At 53.4% G+C, this 27271-nt stretch overlaps 1 protein-coding gene across 11 annotated transcripts in view; it reads left to right on the top strand.

The window, feature by feature from the left end:
• CUX1 (cut like homeobox 1) overlaps positions 1-27271 on the top strand; it is a 352264-nt gene that overhangs the window by 70876 nt on the left and 254117 nt on the right. For all 11 annotated transcript variants that reach the window (XM_032872502.1, XM_032872504.1, XM_032872503.1 and 8 more), the window contains exon 2: positions 5178-5288. In XM_032872502.1, coding sequence (XP_032728393.1) covers positions 5178-5288 — 111 coding nt within the window. The remainder of the gene's footprint in view (positions 1-5177; positions 5289-27271) is intronic.

The following is a 27271-nucleotide window of genomic DNA, read 5'->3' as shown; positions in this document are numbered from 1 at the left end:
TTGGTGGAAGTTATGTTCTCCTCTTCCAAACCTCTGCTCTGTTTTGGTTCCTTGGGCCTGGTCCCTTCTGTCTTGTTGCTCTTCTGTGCCTGCCTGGTTCCTCGGCTGGACCGTGGGCACCTGGAGGTCGGAGTCGGCTTCTGATTCATCCGTACATCCCTGGAGCCCCCGTCTTGGGTGGCAGACTGAGTTGGGCCACCCAGGTCAAGTGCGTGGTCAAGTGTGTGGCTCTGATAGTACAGGATAGTACGTGCTCTTGATGGATCACATCCCGTGCCGCGAATTGAACATGTTTATCTTAATTTTTATCTCCAGAGAGGGAACGTCATTTGACCAGAACCACACAGGTTACAGCAGGGATGGAGCCTGGATTCCAAACCAGGCTTCTCCGAGGCCAGTGTCTGAAGGGTCTTCGGATGTTCTGTGTTGGGGTCTGGGCAAGGGGGCGTGACAGAAGGAGGCTGGTCGGTGGGTGCTTGGGCTCCTTAGGGCCCTGTCTAGCCAGAGCAGCTTCATTGGTCCCCCTGACCCTGTTGCTGGAAAGGAAGCAGAAAAAGCTCCGGGGACTACCCCATGCAGAAACTGGGGTTGCCTTGTCCTTTTTGTTTGAGTCTTCGTGGTTTCACCGAGAAAGCCATTTTGAATTCATATTTAAGATTTGCTGTTTGATCAGCTTGCCAGGTGAGCCCGAAGGAAACACCAGATGAACTAATCCTTGGAGATAAGGACTGATAAGTTAGAGATAAGAACCAGAGAATACTTTTCTTGCTCCAGCCCAGGGGTGCTGGGAGAGAAGCCCAGAGGGAGCAGGGGGCCGAGGCGGGCCTGGCCTGGGAGCATTAGGAGGGGAGCCTCAGAGAAGCACCGCGGGTACCCCGTCCCCGCCGGTTTAATACAGACAAACAGGGGATGTACATACTCCAAAGGTGAGCAGTTTCAGACTGATCAGTGACGTTAGGAAGACTCGTTTTCTTTGGGAAAATTTTCTTTTAAATAGGCAATTAGTGGCACTTTGTAATTTTTGTGGTGAATACATCTTTAACACTGGCTGAGAGGCCGGAGTTCCGGCAGAGAGAAAGTGAAAACGTTGGGAGCTTTGCCCTTGGAGGATCCGTCCGAAAAAGAGGAAGAGCATCCCAGAAATTCTTAGCGGTGAGGCTGGCAGGATTGCAGGCATCCACAGCTCTGTGGCAGACAGACCCCGTCTCCCAGCAAGGACTGTGCCTGCGCACACACAGCCTTGGCTCCAAAGCCACTGGTCTTGCTCTGGACCTCTTCACCTCCTGGTGCTGGTCGCCACTCGGTGACTTGGAACAAAAATTGCAGTTTCTGCATCCAGGTGCCTGTCCATGTAAGACGCTTTCCCAGGATCATTTCCACCTCTTTCGGCCTCGTTGGAAGTGCCTGTGTGCCCAGAGCCCACGGGTTTGCCGCCAGCCCTGCCACCTCCCCGTCCCTTTGGACCTGGGCTGTCGGATGTTTAGAATCTTTCTAAATCTTTTCGAGGGGACGCCCTCCTCTGCCCTTCCCCAGGAAAGTCCTGGCCCGGGTGAGTGGTATTTTCTGCAACTGGCCACCTCCTCCTTGTTCCTAAGCCCCGAGACTGGCCAGTGTGCAGTGCGTTGTGCAAGAAACAGCTGTTGTTTTGTCAAAGGACGGGCTGACCTGCCTTTTTGAATTACCAGAGTGAGTCAAGAGGTCATTTATTCCAGGCCTCCGCTCCTGGGCAGGTGGACAAGGAGGGACCACGAACCCGCGTGTATGGGACGCATGATGTAAAATATATTTCTGTATGTAAATCTGTATTTTTTCAAATTAGTGGCATTTAAGAAATTAACATATAGTAAAGGTTTTCTAATTATGTAATACATGCATGCGGCTAAAATAGTCAAAAGATACAGTTGACCCCTGAACATTGAGGATTGGGGCGCCAACCCCCCGCATGGTCAGAAATCCACGTATAACTCTGGACGCCCCTGAAACTTAACTACTCAGAGCCTGCTGTTGGGTGGAAGCCTGAGCATAGCTTAAATAGTCGACTAACTCGTATTTTGTGTGTCACATGTGTCGTATGCTGTATTCCTGCAATAAAATAAGCAAAAGAAAAGAAAACGTTATTAAGGAAACGATAAGGAAGAGAAAATACATTTAAGGTGTTGTGTTATAACAAATCCACACCTACCTAAGAGGCCCCGTAAAGGTCAAACCTGTGTTCTTTGAGGGTCAGCCGTCCGGTGAAGGTCATGTCCATCTCTCCCCTCCCTACCCCCACCCAAAGCCTTCTCAGAGCCAAGCAGTTACAAGTATCTTTTGTATATTTCTGGAGACAATCAGAGCTTATGCAAGGGTATGTATAGAGTGCCTTATCAAACAGTACAAGCATTGTTTTGCACTTTGCTCTTTTTGCTTAAATATGTTTTGAAGATCATCCCATCTCCTAGTGTGCATGGAGCTTTTTTTTTTTTTTTTTAAAAACCATTGCCAAATGGTCCTTGAGTGGATATGTGGATGCGCTCCTGTTGGATACCGCAGTTGGTTCCCAGTTTTTGCTTCCCCGCCCCGGCCCTTTGTGAGGTTTTAGTGCTTTTCAGATGTGGGGACTCTCCATGCTCTTTTCTTTTTTTTTTTTTTTTAAGTGACTTAGGGACTGAGGATTCTGTATTTTAGGGCCCCACTGCCACCTCCCCTAAACCCATTAAATTCCCTTGTTAATGTGTCATTACATTTGACACTTTGAGAATAGGCAGGCCGGGTAGATAATAAAACAGTATTTGGCTTATGTTTAATAGCTGTCTCTTCTCTGTGTTGTCCCAACAGCCTTAGAAAGCCTCAGTGTCCTTCATAAGGACTCGGGGGAGGTTTTGCAAGGGACCCGGTCAAAGATTGTGAGCCCTAAGTCCTACCGGGCAAGCACAACCTCTCCTTGCTGTGCCAATCTGTTTCCACGGTGGCGGGTGGTGGCGTGGTATTAAATTTGGGGCCCCCCGTTGGTTTCTCATGTGGACGTACATATGTCTGCACGCGTGGGGAAGGGATTGTGGCGGGCCTGTGGTGGGTCCCCAACTGCCAGCAGCAGGTCACTCTGGCGCACTGGCCCTGTGGCTCCACGACGAAGGTGGGTTTGCTGTCTTCCACCAAGCGACCTATCCTGGGCTCAGCCCTTCTGAGTCGGCCTTTCTGACAGATGTACCCGTGAGGCTCCTTGGCACTGGGCTGGGCTGGACTCCAGGGAGAGGCACATGTGGGGACCCCAGGGCTCTTCCATGTCTCCTGCGGCACTGCCCCCACCGTCCCCACGCTGGTCCCCCTGGATAGGACGGTGTCGGGAGCAGGGGTCAGGGCCGGGCCGCACGGTCACCTCTGTGTCCCCAGTGTCTAGTGGTTCCAGCAGACTGGGTGACACCCCCTCCCAGGAAGGAGGGTCCTCCTTGAAAGCGGTCCCGAGCTCTTTGTTTTTCTCCACGTTTTCTGCATCTGCGGGCAATGGGAACCAAACATCAACTCTACTTTTTCTGTCATATTTCAATATTGGCGTTGCTCCCCACTTCTTGAAGCCTCCTTTTATAACTTCTGCTACTGCCGCTTAAATATAGCCGCCGAAGTCCTCCTCCTAACCAGATTGTTTATATTTTTGAGAAGCCTTCTGCTTATCTGCGATTGCTCCCTCTTCTCCGTCTCCGTCCCCGCAGCGCCACATGGGTTTCGGTTGCTCTTTTTTTTCTGCCTTCACTCGACTGGGATGTGTTTCAAATGTGGTCTATCAAAATGTGCAGTGTTTCCCTCTTTTCTGCAGTAGCTTTGACATCTGTTCTTGAATCCTAGCCCATGTTATTCTTTTGGACTTGTTTGCCCAAGATTTGCTGTAATGCCAGAAACACGAAAGGGGAGAGCGTGGTGGTGGGGGGGTGTATGCACACCCCCCCCCCATAAAACTGTCTGCCATTCCCCAGTCGACAGCACGCTGGATGTTGGCTCCAGCGCCCTGTCGTCTCGTCTGGCAGTGGCCCACCCTGGCGGGTACAAGTGGAGTGCCCACCAGGAGGCCCTACAGACCTACTGGGGTTATTTCCGCCCAGAAGTGAAGCAGGTGGGACTTGGTGGGGTTGGTGGAGGGTGTGTGGAGGGGGAGAGGCACATGCTTCCTGGGCGTCTGAGGACGGATCTTTGTCTCTGATTGCCCTCGCCTTTCGGTCTGCCATTGGGTCCTTGCTCTGCCGGACCTCGGGGGAGGGGCCGTACCATGGAGAAGCCACTTGGAGCAGCCGCACTGGATCCTAAGCAGAATATGCTGGTGTGTGTCTTTAGTCACGAAGGCCACTCAGTGAGAAAAGCAGACTTTCGGTGGCTACGGCGGCGTGTCCTTGTGCCCCTGCTGTCAGCCAGGACACCACTCTGGGCCCATCTGCCACAGCCTTGTTTGAAACCGGTCCTGCTGACAGCTTCTCCCAGAATTCCCTAGGCCAGGGCACAGGTTGTCTCTGCTTTGAGTATCATTTTGTCGTGTGGACAGAGGTCCCCTGAAGGGGACCTGCTCTTGGCAGCTCTCAGGGTGTCCGTGCGAGGAAAACAGTTGGAGGAAAACTGTCGTTTCCAGGTGCCTCATTTTCAGAGTTGACCACATCCTGCAAATCACGATTCTTAGAAATGGGCTCTTAAAGGTCCCCCTGAAAGTGAGTAGCAGGTTAATTCGGATAGTCTTGGACGTGGTGCGCCACCAAAGATCCCAGCCCACGCGGTTGAAGACAGACAGATTGCCCCACCGGGAAGCCCAGAGTAAAGCACAAGAGCCAGGGCCCAGAGACGGGGCAAGAAAGAACACTTGTTAGGAACAGAGACGAGCCACCCCCGGTAGGATGGCATCTGGGCATTGGCCTGACTCAGTTTAGTGGAGAAAAACGTTTCGGCGCGTTCTGTCCTGGAAGTAGGTGTTCGTGTGCATGGAAACAGGGCACACCGAGCTGAGCCAGTCGGGTTTTCTGGGACCAGAGCATGGACTGGAGGGGAACTGCCTCAGTATCCACTTCCTCCCCAGCGCCACCCCCAGCCCCCCTCTGCCCGGGAGCCGAGACTCCCCATAGCCACAGGGGGCCCCTCCTGGGTTCTGCCAAAGGCAGATGTGGTCTCCTCTGGTTCGCAGCGCAATGACGATCTTGTCCTCCCTTTTCGTGTCTCCGCAGAGGGAACTCGATGCCACCGCAACAGTACTGGCGAACCGGCAAGATGAAAGCGAGCAGTCCAGAAAGCGACTTATCGAGCAGAGCCGCGAGTTCAAGAAGAACACTCCAGAGGTGAGGCCGCAGTACCGTCCCCGTCTCGGCGCGGGGGTCTCCCCGTTCCCGTCCGTATTCGGGAGCCGCGGTGCAAGCATTGCGTCCCCAGCAGACTGCGTGCCCCTCCGCGGGTGGGGACCTAGGGATGTCTGGACAAGAGAAAGCACGAGCTTGTTCCAGAGGCAGACACTGACCCGGCTGGGTGTTGGTGGGCCCGTGGCCAGCGGTGTGGCCCATCCGGGCGTCCAGGCCCCGCGTCTGTTAGCACGCCGCCCCGAGTCCTCGGGAGCATCGAGCACGAGGGCATAGTGGGATGGGGTGCGGGGGTCCTCAGAGGGCCCCTTCCCCGGTGTGGTATCTGCAGGCCGCACGCATCTGAGAAGGCTGTGTGCCCGTCCTTCCTGCAGACCAGACATTTAGTCGGGCCTGTGAGACGCTTGTTTCCCGAAATACGCTTTAAAGGGCACTGCAGACGTGCTCCTCACGGGCTCCTTTTTTCTGTTCTCTCTTGTAAGTGCGTGTTGGAAAGGCAGTGTTTTGGGGGGTTCGGGCAGCGTCTTCCCAGTCTGTTGCCCAGGCCCCTTGTTCCCTCGGTCCCTCTCAGAGGCTTTTTAAGACGTGAAAAGCAAGGAAAGTTTGAGGGACAGTTGAACAGACGTGGGAATTGCGTTCTGGGAGCTTCCGTCGGTCTGGCCCGCGGTGGTTCTCGCACCGGGGCCTGGCACTTCCTCTGCTCAGGTGAGAGCGGACCGCAGCTTCCCCGGGGGACACGGAGCAGGTCAGGAGGGAAGGCCACCTTGCAGAGGCATGCCACTGATGTGCCCAGTACTCCTGAGAAATCGAGGCATGATGGGAACTTCCAGAAGCAGACCCGTTTCTGGTGGGCCAGAGAAGCTCGCTGTTTGAGGGCGTGTTGTTGTGAATCATTTTGGGGAACAAGTAACTAACTCTCTATTTCAGAATAAATATGTGGGGGAGAAGGCTGGATGGCCCAGCGAGAAGCAAGGGGGCTCTCCAGGGGTAGGTCCACGTAAGGGATTTACATTTTAGACCCACTATCCCCCTCTCCTGCCCTTAAACATGGCTCTGGCACGTGTTATCCAAGCAGAAGTACGCACTGCAGTGATGGGGGCCGGGTCGCCATTCCACGTGGGGATGGGGGAGCCGCTGCGCTCCATGGTCTGCCTCGTCTCGAGTGAAGACCGGAGCCCATGGAGCAGCCAGTCAGCAGGACCCCCTTCCTCCAGGTGCTCTCCTCCTGTCAGGGCGTTTCAGAGCAGGCCTTCCTGGAGGGTCCAGCCGTGGGGTTTCCCGAGCTCTCCTCCTTGTCCTCGACCCCGTGTCCCCTGGCCGACCCCCTTCACCTCTGTCTCTCCAGCCACTCTTCACACTGTTCCAGTGACGAGCTGTCATCTGCTCTCCTGGGTTCTTACTCCCTTTCCCTTCCTGACCGTAAGTCCAGGGCTTTCCATAGAAAGTGTAAAGCAGAAGATCAAGGTCATTCTTCCCAGGCAGCAGACAGTAAGTAAATGTGACCCGTCCTGTGGTCAGTGGCGGGAGGAGGAGGAGCGGAGAATTGCGTTCCTGGATGTTCTTCCAGAGGCCCAGGCTCCTGTCAGGTCCCAGGGCTGGAGCCCACCAAGGGGATGTGTTTCCCCTCTTGCCGCTGAGGGCCCAGCTGGTAAAATCTGGGGACAGCCCCTCCACTGACGTGGAAACAGGGGGCCGGCTCCCAGAGCTTGAGGAAGCCCCACCTGAAACGTGGCGTTTTCTCTCCCGATCCCAGTAAATAGGAGAGGCTCCTGGAAGAAGCAGCTTGGGTGGTAAATGCCATTTGGGACGTTTCTCTGCCGGGCACATTTTTAGACACTGTCTTCCTTGGAGAAGCGGGCCCAGAGCACACCTGGGAGGGGACAGAAGGTTTCCGTCCTGCTTGCTCCTGGCCTTTGCCAGCGGGTCGAGGCTAGTGCTCGCTCAAGCTTCTTCTGCGGGAGGAGAGTCCCGCTGCCACAGGAGTTCCCGGGGAGCTGGGGAGGCTGAAGCTGCTTGCAGGCCCCGCGCCACCCCTTGCATTTTCCCATCCCGGGTCCGTCCTTGAAATCTGGGTGGGTCCCTGTGGGAACGCTGGGGCAAGAACAGGTGGAGAAGGCGGGTTCACTTATGCCACCAACCAGCCAGAATTCTCCAGAGAGGAAGCCACTGGAGGCCAGACTGGGGGGTGGGGCGAGGAGCTACAGTGGGGTCCTCTGGGGTACGCGGAGGGAAGGGGTGTGGGGGGCGGATCTGGTGAGTGTGGGGTCTGCGATCCAGAGGGGCTGTTCTGTTGTCTGTCTGGGTCTCAGTGCGGGGGCCCGGGTATTTCTCCAGCATCGGTTATTTCTGTGGCTGTCCCGCTGGGCGGACCGCTCTGCCTCTGACCAAGTTAACGCAGTCGAGGGGGCTCTTGTAGAGATTGGGTACGTAAAAGTGAAGGCTGCTTAGAACTTTGTTCTCAGGGGTAAAAAAAAAAATAATAATAATAAAATAAAAATCGGCTTGTTGGCAGGAGAGGCATCTCCCCAGGGTGGACACACACCGGGACCCTCACGCCTCCCAGAGCTGGGAAGAAGGAGCGGGCCCTTGTTCTGGGGTGGCCAGCGTGGCAGGGCCGGGGCTAGGGCTGTGCCGCCGGCTGACGAGCTGTGGTCCGTCTCTGCTCTGGGGAAGCAGAAAGTGCGCTCCGAGTGTCTGTGAACAGCTAGTGGGGCCGGCATGCAGGGTCAGGCACCGGAGAAGAGGCAGAGGTGATGTGAGTAGGGTTGTCGGGAGGTTGTATTTTCCCGCCTGGCCTTGCCCCAAGGGCAGCTGGAAAAGCTCAAGTGCAGAGGGCGGGCTGGGCTCCGCAGGTGGGCTCCGCCCCCAGCCTCGTAGTCCTTCCGGGTGGGATGACACTGGAGCACCAAGGAGCGGGTGTCCCGCTGGCCAGAGCCTTGAAGGTTTCTCACGTGAAGGACTTTTTTTTAAAGTGTCCATCTTCGTCATTAGATGAATACATTCGCAGTCGGTTGACGTTACTGCGACGTCTTTTTAACCCCCGGATTGTAAGTCAACGTGAAGAACGTCGCAGTTACTTCAAAAATAACGTTTTTTATATGTTGCTTTGATTCAGGAAAAAAGTCCCTTTCAAGGAAAAATGGTTTTTAATTTTAACTTTGCAACAAAGCATCCATTCCCTGTCGAATTAATAATTGAGAGTTGAACATAAAAGATGGGGGCATTTCTAGGTTCTGTCACTTTCCATACAGATTACCGCTTAGTGGCTCTGGCAGACTTCTGAACCTCCCGAAGTCTCAGTTTTGCCACCTCTCCAAAGTGTGATGAGGGGGCCCAGCTTGCCAGGTTGCCCTGTGTGTGTGTGTGTGTGTGTGTGTGTGTGTGGTGGTTGCATGTGTGTGGATTTGTATGTGAGTGGTGTGGATTTGTGTATGTGTCTACGCGCGTGAGCATGTGGAGGGCTTCGCACAAGCCTGGCATCTAGAATCCAGGACTGTTTGTTGCTGCCGTGAACTTGGAACATACCCTGTGGAGGTTTCTGCTCCTTAAAGCTAGCTCGGGAGACTTTAATAAAACAACACATCAGGGGCGCCTGGGTGGCTCAGTGGGTTAAGCCTCTGCCTTCAGCTCAGGTCGTAATCCCAGGGTCCTGGGATCCAGCCCTGCATCGGGGCTCTCTGCTCAGCAGGGAGCCTGCTTCCCTTCCTCTCTCTCTGCCTGCCTCTCTGCCTACTTGTGATCTCTGTCTGTCAAATAAATAAAAATTTAAAAAAAATCTTAAAACAACACATCAAATGCAGGTGGTTTTAACCTGGAATATTTCCAGAGTTGTTTTGTGGTAATAGGTCATCATTTTACAGATATCTCTTGAACACCTTCCATGTGCCAGATGGTTCCCCCCGAGTACACAGTCCTGCCCGTACTCTTGAACAGCTCCTTATCTTCCTCCCCAGCAAGCACAACATCCTGACGTGGCCTGAGAAGTGCTAGGAAAGGTACAGCTGGAACCTTCAGAGAGCGCAGGACTCTGTCCCCCAGCACTCGGCTGAGCTGTGACTTGAGCCCCGGCGCTGTGGGCCCTGAGTTGGTGCCCTGACCCGCAGGGCACCGGGGTGGAGGGCAGTGCAGGCCCCTGTGGTGGGGTCCCGGGGTGCTCGCCGGGGACCACAGGCCAAGCCCGCCGGCCGCGCTGTTGGAACAGGATGGTCGGCTCGCAGAACGGTCCTCAGGGTCACGTTTGCTTCCACAGAGAGCACGGGCTCTTGTTTGTTCTTTTCCAGCTCTTTTCAGTAGGGAAGAATCATCCTTTGCATGGGCGGGAGGGGCAGGAGAAGAGGGGAAGCAAAGACCCGGGGTGCACGGCCTTCGTCATGAAACCACACTCAGGGCTTGCCTGTGTCCTGTCCGTGTGTCCAGCTGCTGCCCCAGAGTCCCTCTTAGGCACGTGTCTGCCTGACTTGACTGGGTTCGATTTATGCTTCCTGTCAAAGGGGCCACATCATCTGAGCCATTGTTCAGGGGGCTCTCGGGGGTCCTTTGTGCCCTGACGTCCTTGTGCCTCAACAGCTCTTGCTGCCCGGAGCATTCCGTCATCACAACCCTGGCCCACCGCATTCGCATCCCCAGTCGTGATTTACCGCATCCCTCTTGCCCATGTGCTGGGCCCGTCTTGCCCCGTTGTCCCGACAGAGCCTGGCACAGCCCTGACCATCATGGGCCCGGCCGCCTGGGGTCCTCGCCAGGACCTACCGCCCCTTGCCCGTGTGCCACGGTCTACGCTGGAAGACGGCCCTGAGCCTGCTGCCGGCCCGCACACCCGGCTCCGTGACCGGGACGTTCTCTTTGCGGCTGACCTGACTGCCTGCTCGCTGCCATCCTTGTCCTGAGTGGCATGATCTTAGCTCGCCCCTGGTGTCCCAGGCTGGAGTGCTCTTCTGAATTTTACATTCTTGGGAAACTGTTGTACAAAGTCCAGGGTCATGTCGAGGTACGACTCGGAAAGAAACCTTCGTGCCATCGGCGGATGGAGCTAGGCCTGTGGGTCCCTTCCTGCCTCTGCCAGGTGGGGCCCCAGGCTGGGGTGGGGGTAGGACCTTCTTCAGGAAAGCCAAGGTCATCTCTGTATTGATCAGGAGGTACTGTGGGAATAAGAAAAGAGAGCTTGGCGCTGATCACCATGGCTGTCCCATGCAGGACCCCCATGCCCCTGTTGCCAGTGAGCTGGGGGCGCTTGTGGGGGAGGGTGTAGGATGACACTGGCGGCTTCGGGAGTCCTTGTGCACTCCCTGTGAGAGGAGGAGTCGGCAGGGGGGTGGGCAGTAATATATAGCCGTGGCCCAGGCCCAGATGCATTCGGTCACTGCCTCTAAGCCTTTATATAGCCACTGCAGGGAGTGACTCAGCCTGGAAAAAGAGAGTCACTTCAAGCTGCAGCTCGGATGGACACGTCCTGCACGGGCTGCCTTGAGCCCATGTGGCTGGGGCTCCGCGGGAGGCTGGGGGCACCCGCAGGGGTCCCGGGCAAGGCCGGTGTTGCCACTGCAGCGTGGAGTCGGGATGGGGGGGCGGTCCCTGGACTCACGCGTGACTCCCTGTGCCTTTGTGACCGTCTCACTGTGCTTTGAAATTATTAGCAACGACCCGCAATGTTTGCATTGCCTTCTCCACCCTTGTTTTCCTACAAATGCACAGACTCAGGCCGGCCGCACTCTTCAGTTGACCGCTGTTTCGTATTGTAATCACCTTTTTGTTTTTTGGCTTCTGTCCTCCTAAGACTCGAAAAGCAACGCACACAAAAGATTGGAAACAGCAGCGTAAATTCCCGTATGTCTCGTAGGACATGGGAGTGCGTTCTTTGGAGACCCACGGTGCCACTGACACACTGTGACTTTCACAGAGGAGGGCGCACCAGACGTGCCCCTCGGGACTTGGGCCTTTCAGGGAGGGCTGTGATGGGGGAGGCGGCCTGCAAGTCTGGAAGACTGGGGGGTGCAGGCTGGACGCCAGCTAGATACCCCCACCCCCAGCACAGAGCTCGTGTTGGGGGCCCAGGGGCCAGCAGGTTTAGTACAGTTCCACTTCCGAAGGGCAAGGCCCCCCCAAGTGTCCGGCTATGCACTTGGTGCTCCGTGGACACTTGACGACAATTGTAACATAAAAAATGCTACCATATTTATAACATTTATTTAGGAATCTTTCTTTACAAAATAGAATTTTAAAAATGCAAATTGCTCGGCAAGATTCATTTCTCAGACAGGCGGCTGACAACACTGTATTTGATGCTGCAATTTCATCTTTTTTGTGTGCAGAATTTAAAAAAAAAAAAGAATTTAAGAAACGCCTTCCCTTGGCGAATCTTCAAAATGTTAAACATAGCGTTACCCTGTGACCTGGCGTTTCCACCTCTAGGTCCGTATCCAAAAGAACTGAAAACAGGTCCACACAAAAACATGCCCGCGAACATTCATAGCGGCACCATTCAAAATAGCCCAAGAGGAAAAGCACCCCGAGTGTCCATCGACAGGTGGACTCCTAAAGGACATGCGGTCTGTCTGTACAAAGGAGTATTATTCAGCTATAAAAAGGAGGGAAGCACTGGTACCTTCTCTGGCGTGGATGAACTTTGAGAGCATTATGCTAAGTAGAAGGACCCAGATGGAAAATGCCACATGATTCCGTTTATACGAAATGTCAAGAACAGGCAGATCCATAGAGACAGAAAGTAGACAAGAGGCTGCTGGGGGAAGGGGGCGAGTCCTAATGCTTACAGGATTTTGTTTCCGGTGTGGAGAGAATGTTCTGGAATTGGGTAGTGGTGACGGTTACACAACTCTGTGAATATGTCCGACACCACTGAACTGTGTACTTTAAAGGGTAAACTCTACGGCATGTGACTTTCCTCTCCAACGTTTTTGCTTAATACCTTTCTTTGTAGGGGTAGGAAATTATTCATTTGTCCTCTCTGATACCCTGGAGAAATGCCCCCCAGAGAAGTATCTGGTGAATTTTCATTTTCGCAGCACAGACTTCGTTTCTAAAAGGCCACTCCAGTACCTGGCCAAGTTATAAAGCTCAAATAATCAACTCGGATGTTTAATCATTCTAGAATCACCCACTGTTAAGTTACAATAAGACTTTAACTAGGAAAAGTTTAAAAATTAAAAGTGAGCTTTTTTTTTAACGGTTACCAATTAAACACTGTAAGCCAGTTTATCTACCCAAGAGGTTATTTCCTCTTTGGGGTCCCTTGGTGAGAAAACCTGCCTCGAGCATGAGGGGGTGATGGGTGCAGGTCAGGGCGAAGTCAGCTCCGAGTCGGTCAGTGGCTGGTGGCTCTGTTGTCCGCCCTGTGTTCCCGGCAGAACTGGCAGCACAGCCTAAGGCACCAGGAGGCCCGTGGAGCAGGGGGATTGGCTTGGGTGCAAGCAGTTTGGGCGGGAGTCCAGTGCTCACCCCTCCGTGTACAGGAATACCGCAGGGGGTCACGTGAGAAGCATGTGAGATGCCTGGAAGCTAACTGTCCAGCCCCACGCCAGAAGTGGATGCAGTGGATGTTCGGGCCGGGGATCTTGACCAGGGTCACTAAGCATTCCAAGACCCGGACCCATATATGTGTGCAGGACAGATCATGTCCCAGATCCTGGGTGGGTGAAAGGAATTCAGGCAGATGGAGCACATAGTAGGATCTCAGTCAGCCTGTCTGCCCTTTGTTCTTTCCTCCCTCCCTCCCTTCTAAAGGTGGTTCTGAGCCCTTGCGGGGGTCTAGGGGCAATCTGAGGTTCAGGGAGATAGCAGGCACTGAGAGAAGGTTCTAGGTCTCATAGAAGGGCAGGCAGACAGTGACCAACACGTGGTCCACAGGCAGGATGGTTCAGGTGGCGGTCAGAAGTGACACAGGACACTGGGGAGCAAGTGAGGATGGATGGGGTGAGGGCGCTTTGGGGGGTTAGGGCAGTTTTTTGAGTCAAAGATAGAAATCGCCCCCCCAAAGAGTGAATTTGGTCAGGTTGTTTAGAAGTGGGGTGCCTAAAATTTCAGCTCAAAGCCTGATGATCTTTGTTTATCATTCAGCTACTTTCAGATGTCCCACTCAGTCCCTCTACGTTCTGAGACTGGGATGCTATTGGGTTTGGATGCTAGGAAGTTTGGTCAGTTTGGGGGATACCTTCTTTCGTTCCAATGCCTTTGGCCCAGGAAAGTGAATTCTTAGGTCATCAATGGAGGATTAATCTGTCAGTCTGCACTGTCGGTGACACGGGATCCCCGCCCAAGGGGCAGCAGGGTGGCATCTGAGAGCCCCCCACCCCCACCGCCACCCCAGGCCACGCTTGCTTCCTGTGAACTCCATGGGGCCGCCTGTCCCGATCAGTCCCTGAAACTTGGACAGGGCCGGCGTTCCCTTTCCTTCCTGAGCCTGTGTGTCGCTTCCTTCTGTGTCCTGCAGTCTTTAAAGGGCTATTTTGAGTATAAGAGACAAATTATCTGAGAGTTTAATAACTGTCAAAAGGAAGAGGCTGTAATTAGATGCATGTGGTGTGGAAGTCTGGTCGACACCACGCTGAGCTGTACGACCTCTCTGGGCCTCCGTGTTCTCGTCCAAACTCTGGAGTGATGACAACTATCCCGGAGTTGCGATGAGTCAGACGACTTGTTGTAGACTATCCAGAGTAGCTTTGGCAGATAGTAGACGCTCAATAAATGGTGTGTTGTACGTACGTTATTAAAACCTGATCTTCTGAAAGGAGAATTTGTGTTTGCGAGTATATCGCAAGTCAGAGAGAGAGAGAGAGAAGAGAGAGTGAGTGTGAGGGGGAAATGGTGCGGAGGGAGTAGCAGGCTCCTCGCTGAGCAGGGAGCCCGACACGGGGCTCGACCCCAGGCGCCCAGGACCCTGACAGAACTAAAGGCAGATGCTTCACCGACCAAGCCATGCAGGCGCCCCTCCCGAGTGTATTTAAAGGCCATAAAGGAACACGAACATTTCAGGATCCTCTTCCAGCATAGATCGGCCTCTGGGCCTGTGCAACTAGAGGCCTGGTTTCTGTTGTAGACTTAAGCAGATTAAACGAAATGAAAATAGGCTCGCTCCATATGTATAGAGATGGTGGTCTCCCTCTCCCGTGGCGGAGCTCGGCCGTGCGTAGAGGGAAATACACGGGCTGGGCTCGCTTGTGGGAAGCTGTTCTTGGCACATAGCCCCTAACACATCTTTCCGGTCACTGACCTCCCAGGAGATGCATTTTTGAATGGAGGTCGTTCCGGTGAGGGTCTTCTCCACAGACTCCTTTGTTGGGCTCCGGTTGTAAGGCGCGATGACTAAATGTGAAGGCCGTTCAATTTGGTTGGAATTGTGGCGAACTATTGATTAATATTTATTATTTCCCAAGAGCAAAGCATTATGCTGAGCGCATTACAGACACCTCGCGGCCCCTTGCGGTCACCTTGGGTGGAGGGTGACAAGAGTGCCACTTCATGGCGTTGTCAGCCACCTGCCTACCAGGCAGCAGGCCCCTGAGAACGAGGCTGTCACCACCGTGCGACCCTGTCTCCCTTTAGCTTCTAGAAGCTGACTTTCTGTCTTGCAATAATGTGAGTTGAGAAAGAGACAGTGGGATGGCAGGTCCTGCCGCCCCTGACGGTTGTCGTCTCGAGTGTTTCTTTCCTCGCCAGGGGTAGGGGACTGCGGGCGGGGGTGGGCATGACTGACCCCTGTACATTGATTAGGCACCAACATGTCAGCTCTTGGTTTGAACTTGCAAACCTGGAGTTGCGTAAAAAGTTAAGTTTACAAGGAGCATTATGAGCCTGCTGTGCAGAGTAGAGTAATTTTCTCTGGAGCCTGGTGTTTTTACCAGAAGACCGAAGACCTTGGGATGTCATCAGTAGAGTTCCAGGAGTGTTTTGTTGGGAATCTGGACCCTCGGATCCCGATTCTGGCTCTGTCGAGGCCCGGATTGGAGAGCCGGGCCAGCCAGGTCTCCTCTGTGGTTTGATCGGAGAGAGGAGGCGATGGCATGCTGAGTGGCCGGGCTCCGGGCCTCTGGAGAGTGGGCCCTGCCCATAGGCCCCAGACTTAGGTGCTGCCCTTTCCTAGCTTGTCCTGTGTACTTGACCTCTTGGGGATTTCCGTTCAGAATTCGTTTTGCATCCAGCTGGGAGTCATGGTGATCCCACTGTGTGTGGAGTTGGGTGTCCCAGGGTAACTCTTTTTTGAGGGCTCTGGTCGCTGCAGGGACACAGCTTATCTCCAATGCAAAGAGAGGGAAACTGAGGCCCAGAGAGGAGGAGGAAGAAGCAGAGCTCATGAGCGGTGAAGCTGGCGGGAGATTTTCAGTCCAGGCCGACTGGCCACAGGTCTTTGCTGGAGCAGGTCCTCGGGGAGCCTTTAGGGAGGAATTCATGGAGCTGCCCTCCCCTGCCCCCGGAGCCCCAGCAGCTGGCCTCCCTGGGGCATGTAGTCGGGAGAACACAGGCTGGATGACTGCCCCCTGACACACCTGCCAGCTGCCGGAGCCCCCTCCTGGTGGTTCCCTGCCTCACTCACTGTTCCAGCCCCAGAAGGCCAACCGGGCCCCCACTTGGACCCCCCATTTATTCATCTCTTCACTGACTCTGCACCTGGGGTGCTTTAAAGAGACCACCGGAGAGAGCCTCTGGGACAAGTATCCTGAAGTTGGACAGCTGGAGACAGCCTGACCCTTCCTGACCTCAGCCCGACACCTTCCCCGTCGCCTTCGTGTTGGGCCACACAGACCTTGCATTTGTAAGGGATGGGACACATTTCACCCCTAAAAAGGTTTTGCACCAAACAGACCCTAGCCCACGTTGCTTTCAAGAGCTAGCCTGAGGGGGAAGCCACTTAGGCAGAAAGATCCAGAAGGTAGGCACCCCCATGCCTCCCCTGAGCCCTACTCACAGGCCTCAGTGTAGGATTTTACCTGCAGTGACTTTGTTCTCTTGTACACCAGGCCGTGTAACCGGGTTTAAACATTTTTTATGTGACATATTTCTAGCATGCTGAAAAGTATGGAAAACAAAACATTTTCCTGCCCTTCGTGAAGACCAGATAGATGTCAACATTTTGCGCATTTGCCTCCGATGCCTGGTTTTTCAGATAGAAATAACACCTTGCACGCACAGCTTGAATCCCACTTCCATTCCTTCTCCTACCTTCTTCCTCAGATGAAAACCCAGTCCGAAAACCGAGGTTTCCTTTCCGTACACTTCTTGCATTCGTGGCAATGTTTTTGCGCTCATAGGCAGTGGGTGTTGTTGTGCAGATACGCGCGTTTTACTGTTTATGCAAATGGTATCTTGCTATGTACCTATGTATCCTTTGACACTTGCCTTTTTCACAAATGATACCTTTTATTTATTTATTTTTTAGAGATTTTTATCTGTTTATTTGAGAGAGAGAACATGAGCAGGGGGAGAGGGAGAAGCAGGCTCCCCGCTGAGCAGGGAGCCCACCATGGGGCTCGATCCCAGGACCCCAGGATCACGACCTGAGCCACAGGCAGATGCTTTACTGACGGAGCCCCCCCCACTGTGGGCGCCCCCTCACCAGGCGTTGGCTTTTAGAGAGTTAGTCCTGGGCGCTGCCTGCACGCATCCAGTCTGTTCATTTGGGCTGAATGACACAGCGGTCTGCTGTCTGCGGGAACCACAGGGGATGTGTCCGTCCCCTACTGAGGCAGCAAGTGAAGTTTTCGTTGTTGCCGGACTGTTTCCTTGCGATGATACCCCTCCCCGGGCACAGTGGCTTCAGGTGTTTCCTGCGGTGGACACCCGGAAGTTTGGTCACGGTCACAGCCTTGACCAGCTCCGTGTGGCCCGTACTTGCTCTTGCTGGTTCGTGCTGTTACCTTCACTGGCGAGCTCCTGGCCATGTCCTCACCGATTTTTGTTGTATTTCCTTATTTCTGATGTGGGTGGACACCCTTTTGTATCATTATACAATGCCTGCCTGGACAGTGTCATCTTTTGTGTCTCAACTGCTCGTGTCCTCTGTTTATTTCTTCTACAAGACTTTTTTTCTTAACCGACTTGCAGGCAGTTCCTGGGCCGTGGCCTGGCCTGTCTTTTCGCTATGTTTACAGTGTCCTTTTGTCACCAGAAGATTTTAATTTTGGGGCGCCTGGGTGGCTCAGGAGGCTAAGCCTCTGCCTTCCACTCAGGTCATGATCTCAGGGTCCTGGGATCGAGCCCCACATCGGGCTCTCTGCTCAGCGGGGAGCCTGTTTCCCCCTCTCTCTCTGCTGGCCTCTCTGCCTACTTGTGATCTCTGTCAAATAAATAAATAAAATCTTAAAAAAGAAAAAAAAAGATTTTAATTTCAATGCAGATGAACCTTTTCCAGTTTTAGAGGTAAAGCTTACATTTTCCCGGGTCTTATTTCAGAAATCTTCGCTGTGCTCATGTCGTAAAGGTGGCCTCCCATGCTTTCTTTCAGTAGTTTTTTGGTTTTGCTTTTCATGTCAGGCCTGTCATGTGTTTGTGGGGATGCTCGTGGGTGCGGCTCTGATTTCGCCCTGTTGGTTGAGAGCCCCTTGTCTCAGAACATTTTCGCTGGGGTCCCCCTCTCCCAGGCTCATGGCCAAGGCCGGGCATCCAGGCAGGGAAGGGGCTGTCCTCATGGCTCTTCAGAATGTTCTCAACTGTACTTCCACAGGACTTTTAGAACCATCTGTCCACTTCCGCCTTTAAAATTCTGGTGGGCTTTGTATTGGAATTTCACTGAATTTGTAGATTAGCTCGGAGAGGCCTTACAAAGCGTGGAGAGTTTTGATGGCATGGCTTTAATCCTGGGTGACTTTCATTCTGTGCGCGACTGCAGGGATCTGTGCGGGCTGTGCACTCTCAACTTGCCCTTGCTCATTGTGTGCACGGAGGATAGTCACAACCAACGGATTGATCATCGTGGTCTGGAGCCAGGCACAAAAATAAACCCCGCTCTGTTATCATAGGTGGCTGTGATTAAGATCAGGGGGAAGGTCGGCCGCGGGCCTCCTAACACTGACAGTTTGGTTCAGAAGATTAAGTGGTTCTTCATTTTTGGCCCCGGCCATCAGTAGCTTAAAGCCATTACTGTCTATTGGCTGTTTGGTTTGTCTGAAATATGGGGGCTGGTCTCAGCCTATTTCCCTGGGGTCAGGTGTGTTCACATAATCAAAGTGCCAGGAGCCCATAGTGTGTGTGTGTGTGTGTGTGTGTGTGTGTGTACGCACACAGATCAGCCTTCTCGGGGGAGAAGTGTGCGGGGGCCCAGACAAAGATGCTCTTCTCGTGTTTGCGTTGAAAAATGTGCACTCTTCTCTAATAGAGAGTTTTTCAGCTTATTTTTGAGATAGACTCGTGCAGCCAGTCACGGGTGCTTCCGGAAATGACCATTTGCAAAGCCATTGCCCGTTGGCCAAGTGAAGGAAAACAAGGACCCCTTTTCTGGGGACGTGTGTGACACCGGCATTTTCATCGGCCACTGTGATTTCCACGACCTGTTCGGGGAAGGACCATAGCTTCTGTTTCCTTTAATTAAAAGTCCATGACGATGAGGAAATTTGTATTTACTCTGTACGTAAACAAGCCATGAAAAGCATTTCTTAGGTATCTAAATGATGGCTTTGCCACAGCAAAGAAAAAGCGCCAGCTCCCACAGGGGTATGAGCCACCCCTGCCAGGGACCTGTGAACTAAGAAGGCAGGAAACAGAAAAATTTGATCAGGACAGATTGGGCTAATACTGTGGAGCACAGAGCTCGTGGTTTGATTCCCTTTGCTCCTTGCAGATAAGGGAAGTATATCTGTCTGTCTTTTTCTTTCAGATCTGTTTGTACTTCAAATTAGATAAAATGTTTGTATTCATTCTCTTAATTATAAGTGTGAGAAGCGAGTTCCATGGTAACCCTTTTTAAGTAACTGAACCGATATGCTAGAACCAGAAGAGCCGAGAGTCCTTTTTATTTTAAAATTCTTTTTGCATTAACACATCTGCAGCGTTGAGGAATATATGGAAAATTGAAATAGTGCTTCTATCCTGCCGTGTCTCCAGCACGTCAATAAATCACCTTTTTTTCCTTTTAAAATGTCTGGCCTTATAATTTATGTTTGCATAACCCATTACTAAATTCATAGTAGGTGTTTTAGTTGGCAGCATTATTCCGGGGTTTCTGAAGATCTTGAAAAAAAATACAGAGCCTTTGTTAGTATTTATATTTAAGTGGACATTTTCCTTTAAAAAAAAATAATGAATTAGTTTTTATAAAAAGAATTGGGAGCCTAGCTATTTACCTTTTCCTTAACCAAACAATATTAAGTCTGTTTTCCCACATTATCAACTGTCAGGGGGTTCTTTTTTTAAAGATTTTATTTATTTATTAGAAAGAGAGAGATGGAGAGAGAGTGTGCACGAGTGGGGGGGAGGGGGCAGAGGGAGAGGGAGAAGCAGGCTCCCTGCTGAGCAGGGAGCACGACCCGGGGCTCCATCCCAGGACCCTGCGCTCATGACCGGAGCCCAAGGCAGACTCTTAATGGACTGAGCCACCCAGGCGCCCCTGTCATGAATTTCTCAGCAGACATTCCCCCCGTGTTTCTTTCTTCTTTTGATTAAAACTGGCGGAAGAAAATGATTGTGATATTTAGATCATACTAATTTCTATATAATTTTCTGTAGGTTTCATGTTGCACAGAAAATCAGAATTTCTGGTTTAGTGATTTTTTTTTTCCGTTTCCTAAATGCATTTGACTGTGTTCATTATAAAGCAAAGATGAATGTATTCATTCATTTATAACACTGCTTGGTGCTTGACCAGAAATAGAAATGTTCTGGGCTAGTTCACATACTTGTGGCTTACCTTTGAGACTTTCTAATTTTTAACCAGACATTTAAAAATAATCATTGTGTCTTCTAGCCCTAAGTTAGGAAAATTTTCAGAGCTTCACTCTGAAATGATGAAAAAAAAAAAAAGGAGTTCTTTCTGTTTTTTTATTGTGGAAGTTTAAAAAGTGATTTTGACGGTAGTGACAAAGCTGGAAGGGCCCTTTATGGTGTTCTGAAGAAGTTTGCTTTATCTGAAATTTCTAACCTTCTCCTTTCCCTGCCTCTCATTAGCTGGTCAATAAAGTTTTCAGTATAAAATATGTCTCAGCCCATGGAAATGACTGTGGCCAATCAGAGGAGGGATTGTTTCTCCCCGAGGGAGCCTTAATATGTTTATCAGGAAGTCTGTAGCCTCCTCGGTCTCTTTGTGAGATGGATTGCAGGTCATTGTTCAAAGGAGAGTGGTGTGTTTAAAAATTCAGAATTTAACACGGTTCAAGCTATGATCTCAAAGCCCAGGGGTGCCGCGTAAGCTTGGAAAGCCCTGACTTCCTCCTCCCCAAGGATGGAAAGAAATGACAGTTTTCTTTGTTTTTGGTTATTTCAGAGGCCTAGCGCGTCAGACATTTTTGGACGTGCCTTCTTTTCTTCGCTGCGTTACTTTGGTCTTAGAGGTGTTTATTCTGGTTGTGTTTCTCTGGCCAGCCTGCTGCCCCGGAGGGAATAATTTCTGTTGGGTTCAGAAGGTGCCTTGTGCACCTCTGCGTTTACTTCTAGAAACTTGAGTGGGCATTACTCCGGCTCCCTGGGGCAGGGCAGGGTTTCGAGAGCCCGTCCAACTTTTAAAACTCTGCTCTCAGTCCTGAGCCACTCAGGGCTCTTCCACGAACGACGAGAGGAGATTAGAGAAATGGTATTGCCGCTCGCGGTGGATGAGAAACACGTTCTCTGGCTTCCTGCGGGGTGTGCTTCCCCCTTGCCCTCCACCTCCTGCCCCTGAACTCGGTGGCCCCATCAGCGTGAGCCTTGCGGTTGTGTCCCCGAAAGCGTTTCCACCCGGCGAAGGTGCCATGCCAGAAGCTGGAAGAAAGGAGAAAGGAGGTGTTTATCGTCCCAAAGACGCCTTCCAACTTTTATTATTAACTCCTTTCCAAAGTAAACTTTCGGGTTTGTTTCAAGTCCTTTCCGGCCAAAGTGCAGTTGGGTTTGCCGTGTCCTGGAGGAGTGGAGGCGAGAACAGCATCGCGCTGGCCTGGGACGAGGAGGGGGTCCGGAGGCCAGCTGTGGGGTGGTTTGGACTCGGGGAACCGGGGGCCTGAATGACTGAGGCCTGCTTCCATTAGCCCGTTCTCCGTCCTGTACCACGCGAGAAGTGCTGGGGGTCCCAGAGCTCCTGAGGCTGCCCCTCGATGCAGCCAGAGATGGGTACGGAAATGGAGCATTTTGGTAAAGTGTAGTCATTGGCAAAATGGAGAGGGTGGGGCCCAGAGAAGGGGCTCCACGGGAGATGCAGGAGCCCTGAGCTGGCATGGGCTGGTGGCGGGGCTGTCATTAGGAGTGAACAGTCTGCGGAAAGGTGGGGTGGCCGGTGGCACAGGGCAGAGCCTCAGAGCAAGGCTGAGGAGCCTGGACTCCCCCACAAGTGGCCCCAGGGCCAGGCTTACATGCTGGTGCTGCACGCCCTGACGTAGCGCGTGGGTGTACCAGGAGCAGAGGTAGAGCCAGAGCCGCTGCTGTCACGCGCCCGGCAAGAAACCCCGCGCTCAGCGAGTGAGCCAGCAGTGGTCATTGCTGTCTTCAGCCAGCAAAGCCCTGTCGTGCACCTTCTTGGCGCCTGGTACTGTTCAGGCCCCGAGGACAGCGCAGCGAACAGAAGCCCCAAACCCTGCCGTCTCGATGCTTACCTTCCGGCGGCGGACGACACGCCGAAACATAGGAAGGTGTTCTGGGAGATGCGGGTGTGGAATCCTGACTGTGGACCTGGGGCACCAGGGCCCGTGACCTTGGGAAATGCTTGGCTGAGAAGGGCAGGGAAGAGGCAGGCAGTGGCCAGAGAAGGACAAGGTTTAAGAGGGCAGTTTTCCCCATCCTGAAGGGGACCTGAGCTTGCATCGAGGTGGCCGTGGGTGGGGAGAGCGAAAGCTCGTGAGGGGCAGGGGTGTGATTCTGCGGGAAGGTCCAGCTCACAGAAGTGGGAAGAGGGGTCAGGGTCAGGCTCCCTGGCTAGAGGGCAAGAGTGAGTTTGGGTGGATAATAGGGTGTGGGCCAGAAGTGAAGGTAGCTTTTAGGTAGTAGCACCAACCCTCCTGGAGAAGTAGGAGGAGTAATTGTGCTTGCGAGGTGAGAGGGAGGGCCCAGCGCTGGGGCGGGAGGGGGAGCGGACAAGGTTTGCAATGGCCTAGAAGGTGATGGCAGACGGATTTGGCAAAGCCAACCAGAAGGTTGGGGTGCTTGGCCAAGCCCTGCTATGGCTGGGTTTTCAGGTGTGCGGAAGGACACAGTGGGGGTCCTGTGGAGGATGGCCAAGGACTCTTGGGCATGACCAGCCCTGGTCCCACCAGCTTCCTTGCTTTCGGGTTCCCTATTAGCGCTGGCCCTGAGGCTTTTGAAATCCTTCAGCAGCGGCCAGCTATGAAGTCCCGTTTCTTGTCTCTCCTGGTTTTAATGGTGAAGAAATCAGCTTCGCTTCTTGTCATGCAGGAGCCACCACCCCGTGTCAGTATCTCTTCCTAACATGGCTAATTGTAAAAGTCTCCTGGGTGTGTGCTTGTTGAAAGTACTGTCCTGGGGCCCCACCCGACACCTGGTGAGACACGATCTCCTGTGAAGGGCCTGGGGACCAGCATTTAGAACCAGCACTCACCCCCCCTACCCCCACCCCATTTCTTGCTTGGGGAATTTGTACCGGGTTGGGACACCCAGGCTCCCTTAGTCTCCTCAGTGCGGGTGGCTTCCTCCTCCATGAAGATGTGGAAAGCTCTGCCTGCAGGGCCACGAGGAAGCTTCTTCTACAGTTCTCACTTCTCTGATGCCCCGCAGCGTTGTCGATGCTCAGGGAGTGTCTGTGGAGGGGCCACCTGAAACCCAGGGGTGGTTAGGGCAGGTGGGAAGGTCCGCCTCAGTCGTAAGTGTGCAAACAACCACCCGTGACATGTTAGGGCCGTCGCTTCTGGAGGACAGCTGGGAACCCTCCCTTGCAGGGTTCGGGAAAGCCTGGTGGAAATGCATTTTGTCATGAATGTGAAGACCTAGAGGCATTTTCTGGGTTTTCCAGCCCAGCGCTCCATGCCTGGGTAAGGCCTCGGCGCTGTACAGAGATGATGCCAGTATCCTGTAGAATTGTTGGGGACCAGAGATTGCCTAGGCTTTGGCTTAGGCCAGGGTCGTGGAGATGTCTCAGCCCCTGCTAATGGGGGTGCGAGGGCTTCAAGAGCTGTCCTGGGTACAGCGGGAGCCACAGGCCACTCTCCCCACCCACCGCCACCTCGATGCAAGCTCAGGTCCCCTGTCCTACCTCAGAGGGTTTCTGGTGGGATGTCCAGAGCAGGTGGAGGGCAGAAACCCAGAGTGGCATGGAATGGTGGTAGTCTCTGTGGTCTTCTTTGTGGAAGGGACAAGCGTATGCACACGCGTGTGTGCGCATGCGTGTGTTTGTTCTTTGGGTGAATTAAAGCCATGTTGCAAGCAGAAAGTATGACTGTAGCAGTAATCACAGGCACCAGCGCTCAGAGCTCGAGTCTGAAACACTGGGTGCTTTGCTAACGCGCCTTGCACCTGCGCGCCGTGTGCTTGTCCCCGCAAACCCCTGAGGCAGGCTCTCCTCACCCCGCTGTGCCGTGGAGGGAGCCGAGGCTTCGCTGGCCTGAAATCGCCCGCCCGGGACGTGGCCAACCAGGGTCTGCGCCGGCCAGCCTGGCCCCGGAGCCACACCGCACCCCTGCTCTGCTAGCCCCGCTCTGCTAGCCCCGCTCTCCCACCCCCTGCGGCACAGAGCACAGAGCCCCGCATCGCTGGCCCGGAGGCCCCGCGAGTCTCCTGTTTTCCCATTACTGATGTTGGTTAGTGGTTTTCCACTCAAGCACTTCCTCCTCCCCAGCACTTTCTAGCTGATTGGAGTTGAGCAGGCACCGAAGAGTTTTATAAATAACAAGAGACCATCTTAAGTTCAGAAAATTCTTTCTCTGTTCTACCCACACTTACCCACCCCCGGCTCCCCCATAAAAAGCCTGGAGAAAGGTGAATAAGTGAATTAATTATAGTAGTGAGTATCCTGGCCCTAGCTACTCACGGGGCTTGAATGTTACCAGTCGGTGAGAAAACCGTGACCTGTTTTTGGTTACACTGTAATTCCTTCTCTGGTAACAGCCCGGAGATACTAGTGTAAAATCAATTCTTCACTTGCGGAGAGATTTTTTAAAGTCAGATTTACGCTCAGCGAAATATCACCCTTTTTAGGTGTCGGCTTCTGTGAATTTTGAGACGTGTACCATTATGAGCCCCCCAGTCCCAGCTCGGCCATCCCCCAGACCCTTCCATGCCTCTTCGTGATCAGCCTCTAACCCCATCCCCCACCCTTGATAACCCCGGGTCTCTTTTCTGTTCCCACGGTTTTACCTTGGCCAGAATGCCACATAAATGGGCCACACAGCCTTGGAGTCTGGTTCCTTCCCTTCAGCTGTGCCGGTGACAGTGTCAGTACCCTTCTTATAAGGGTGCCGGGTAGAATTCGCTTGTGTGCATGGACCACAGCAGGGAGAGACTGGTGAACTGGTCGGAGTGCCGCTAGCTCAGGATCCCCAATATCCAGTGCCCTGGGACGTTGAAAGCCGAGCACAGCTGGGGCGCTTGGCCGGCCGTAGTGGGTAGAGCACATGACTCTTGGTTTTGGGATCATGAGTTCAAGCCCCAGGTTAAGTTTAGAGATTACTTAAAAATAAAATCTCAAAAAGGTTGGGGAGCGCCTGGGTGTCTCAGTGGGTTAAGCGTCTGCTGTGGGCTCAGGTCTTGATCTTGCCGCCCTGGGATTGAGCTCCGCATCTGGCTCCCTGTTGAGGGGGGAGTCTGCTTCCCTCTTGCCCTCTGCTTCGTGCCCTCCCTATGCTTATACTCGCTCTCTCTCAAATAAATAAAATCATTAAAAAAAAAAAAAAAAGGTGTGGATGGCCGCACACCTGACGCTGCCTGATACTCCTGATCGGCCTGACAGGGAGGTTGGAGGCTGGGCACACGCACTTCTCAACCCTCACAGAGGGTGACCCCGGGCAGTGTTCTTCCATTTCTCCGCAGCTGCTCACCCTCATCCAAGTGCAAGCAGTCCTCTCGAGGAAGGAGGGCTCAGTGTTGGTAAAGCTGGCCAATTTCTGCCCTTGTGTCCCAAGGGCGGGAAGGGTTTGAGTGCTGTTGTTGGAGGCAGCCTCGAGCAGAGATCCACCCTGTGAAGATGCCAGCCTCAGCGGCAGAGGCCAAGCGCACAGGGGTCGCAGGTGTGGCAGGATGGATTGGGAGCTTGCGGTCTGGCCGTTACTCCGGAGCAGCCCCGCAGTGGAACAGGTGTCTGGCTCCCTCTGTGCTCTGAACCGGAGATGTCCTTGCATCTCCTTGTATTGTCGTTTCACTTCTCGGTCCTGCGACTCTCGTGATGTGCTTTCTCCAGCTTCGATGGAAGCTCTGGGAAGGTAGGAACAACCCCTCAGCGCCTCCTTAATCCCTCGTGGATGTGTTCATTGGCCAGTTGGTTAAATGCTGTCGTGCAGCTGCTCACCGAGAGGTCTGGACCCCTGCGGGACCCAGGGAAGCTGTCACAGCTGAGTGGGGTGGTGGTTGGGGGGGGACCATCAGTAGCCCACCCTGTCCAGTTCTTGCAGAGAAAACTAAGGCCCAGAGAGGGACAGGGTCTGCTCCCCCCCCCCGCCCCCCCGCCAGGTCAGCCACCCTGTACATCTCATCTCCAGGCTGGGGATTGGAAACGGCAGAAGGAAAAGGGCAGCGTGCCGGGCTTCCTTGAGGCAGGTGGCTCTTTTAAAGCTGGGGCCTATTGCCAATCCGACTTCGTTTCCATGGAAGCAGCCAGTGGGCCAGCTTGTTCCTGTCAGCCTGAGGCCTGGTGGAGCCCCGACAGGCTGCCGGAGCTGGCCAGCTCACTCAGAGGAGGGGGACCCAGGAGCCTTGAGCCCTGCTGGAGTCTCCTGCATACTTTTTGGAGTTTGCTCGGAAGGAGAAGGCAGTGAATGGCTCGTCCCAGCCTCTGCTTCCCCGGGGACCTGCTCAGAGGTGGCTTCTGTCGCCGTTCTGAGACTACCTCCCTCAGGGGCCCTGCTTCGTGGTGGGGTCCATCTGTAGACCATGTCCTTCCGCACCGTTCCCAGAGAACCTTTAAGATGGAAATGGAAGACGGACGAGGCAGCTTTGTTTTGTGTCCTCGGCAAGCTTTTCAAAAAACTAAGTGTCTCAGTGGAATCTGTTTCTTGAAATCAATTTCATGAAGCTACTGGAATTTCTTTCTTGCCGAGACTGCAGCAGTTTCCCAGTTGGAGGTTCGATGCCCCCCCCCCCCCCCCCCCCCGCTGAGACTCTATTTGCCTCCTCTCCTGTCCGGAGATTTTGATGTCTTGACATTCCTGAGCTCGGTCTGCTTCATTTCATGCTGGGATCACAGCTCGGTAACGAAGCCTTTATTATATTAACGAGTCAACAGATAACATTCTTTGAAGAATTCTGCGTTTTTAATTACCCCACTTAAGCCTTTTGGATGCCCTGGTTCTGAGAGGCATTTTTGCATTGCTGAATGCCAGAATTGATTGCAAACCTTAAAAGACTAGAAAATGCAGTTGGCTGCGTCATGAACCAGGGCCCCGGCCCCTGCCCCCAGCCCCAGCCCCCGCGGTCAGTCTTGCTGGCCGGGGGTGGTGTCGGGACAGGTTAACAGACATGCCAGCGACGCACACCGTCTCCCAGGGCTGTTTGTACATTGGGCAGAAAACCACCCAACTTCTTTTCCAGTAGGTGGAGAGAGATAGTCAAATCCTGGAAGCCCTGCTCACCTACCTTTTTAGGGTATGGCAGGTTGAGCTCGAGGGCTGGAGGACTTCCAGAAAAGTATGACTAAGGGGGAGAAGGGCTACTCCCAAACAGGGCGGAGCATCGCTCCCGGGACG

The sequence above is a fragment of the Lontra canadensis genome, unplaced genomic scaffold (assembly GCF_010015895.1).
Source record: "Lontra canadensis isolate GAN:19392208 unplaced genomic scaffold, GSC_riverotter_1.0 scaffold45, whole genome shotgun sequence".
In the NCBI taxonomy this organism is placed as follows: domain Eukaryota; kingdom Metazoa; phylum Chordata; class Mammalia; order Carnivora; family Mustelidae; genus Lontra; species Lontra canadensis.
This window is presented reverse-complemented; position numbering and strand designations above follow the sequence as displayed.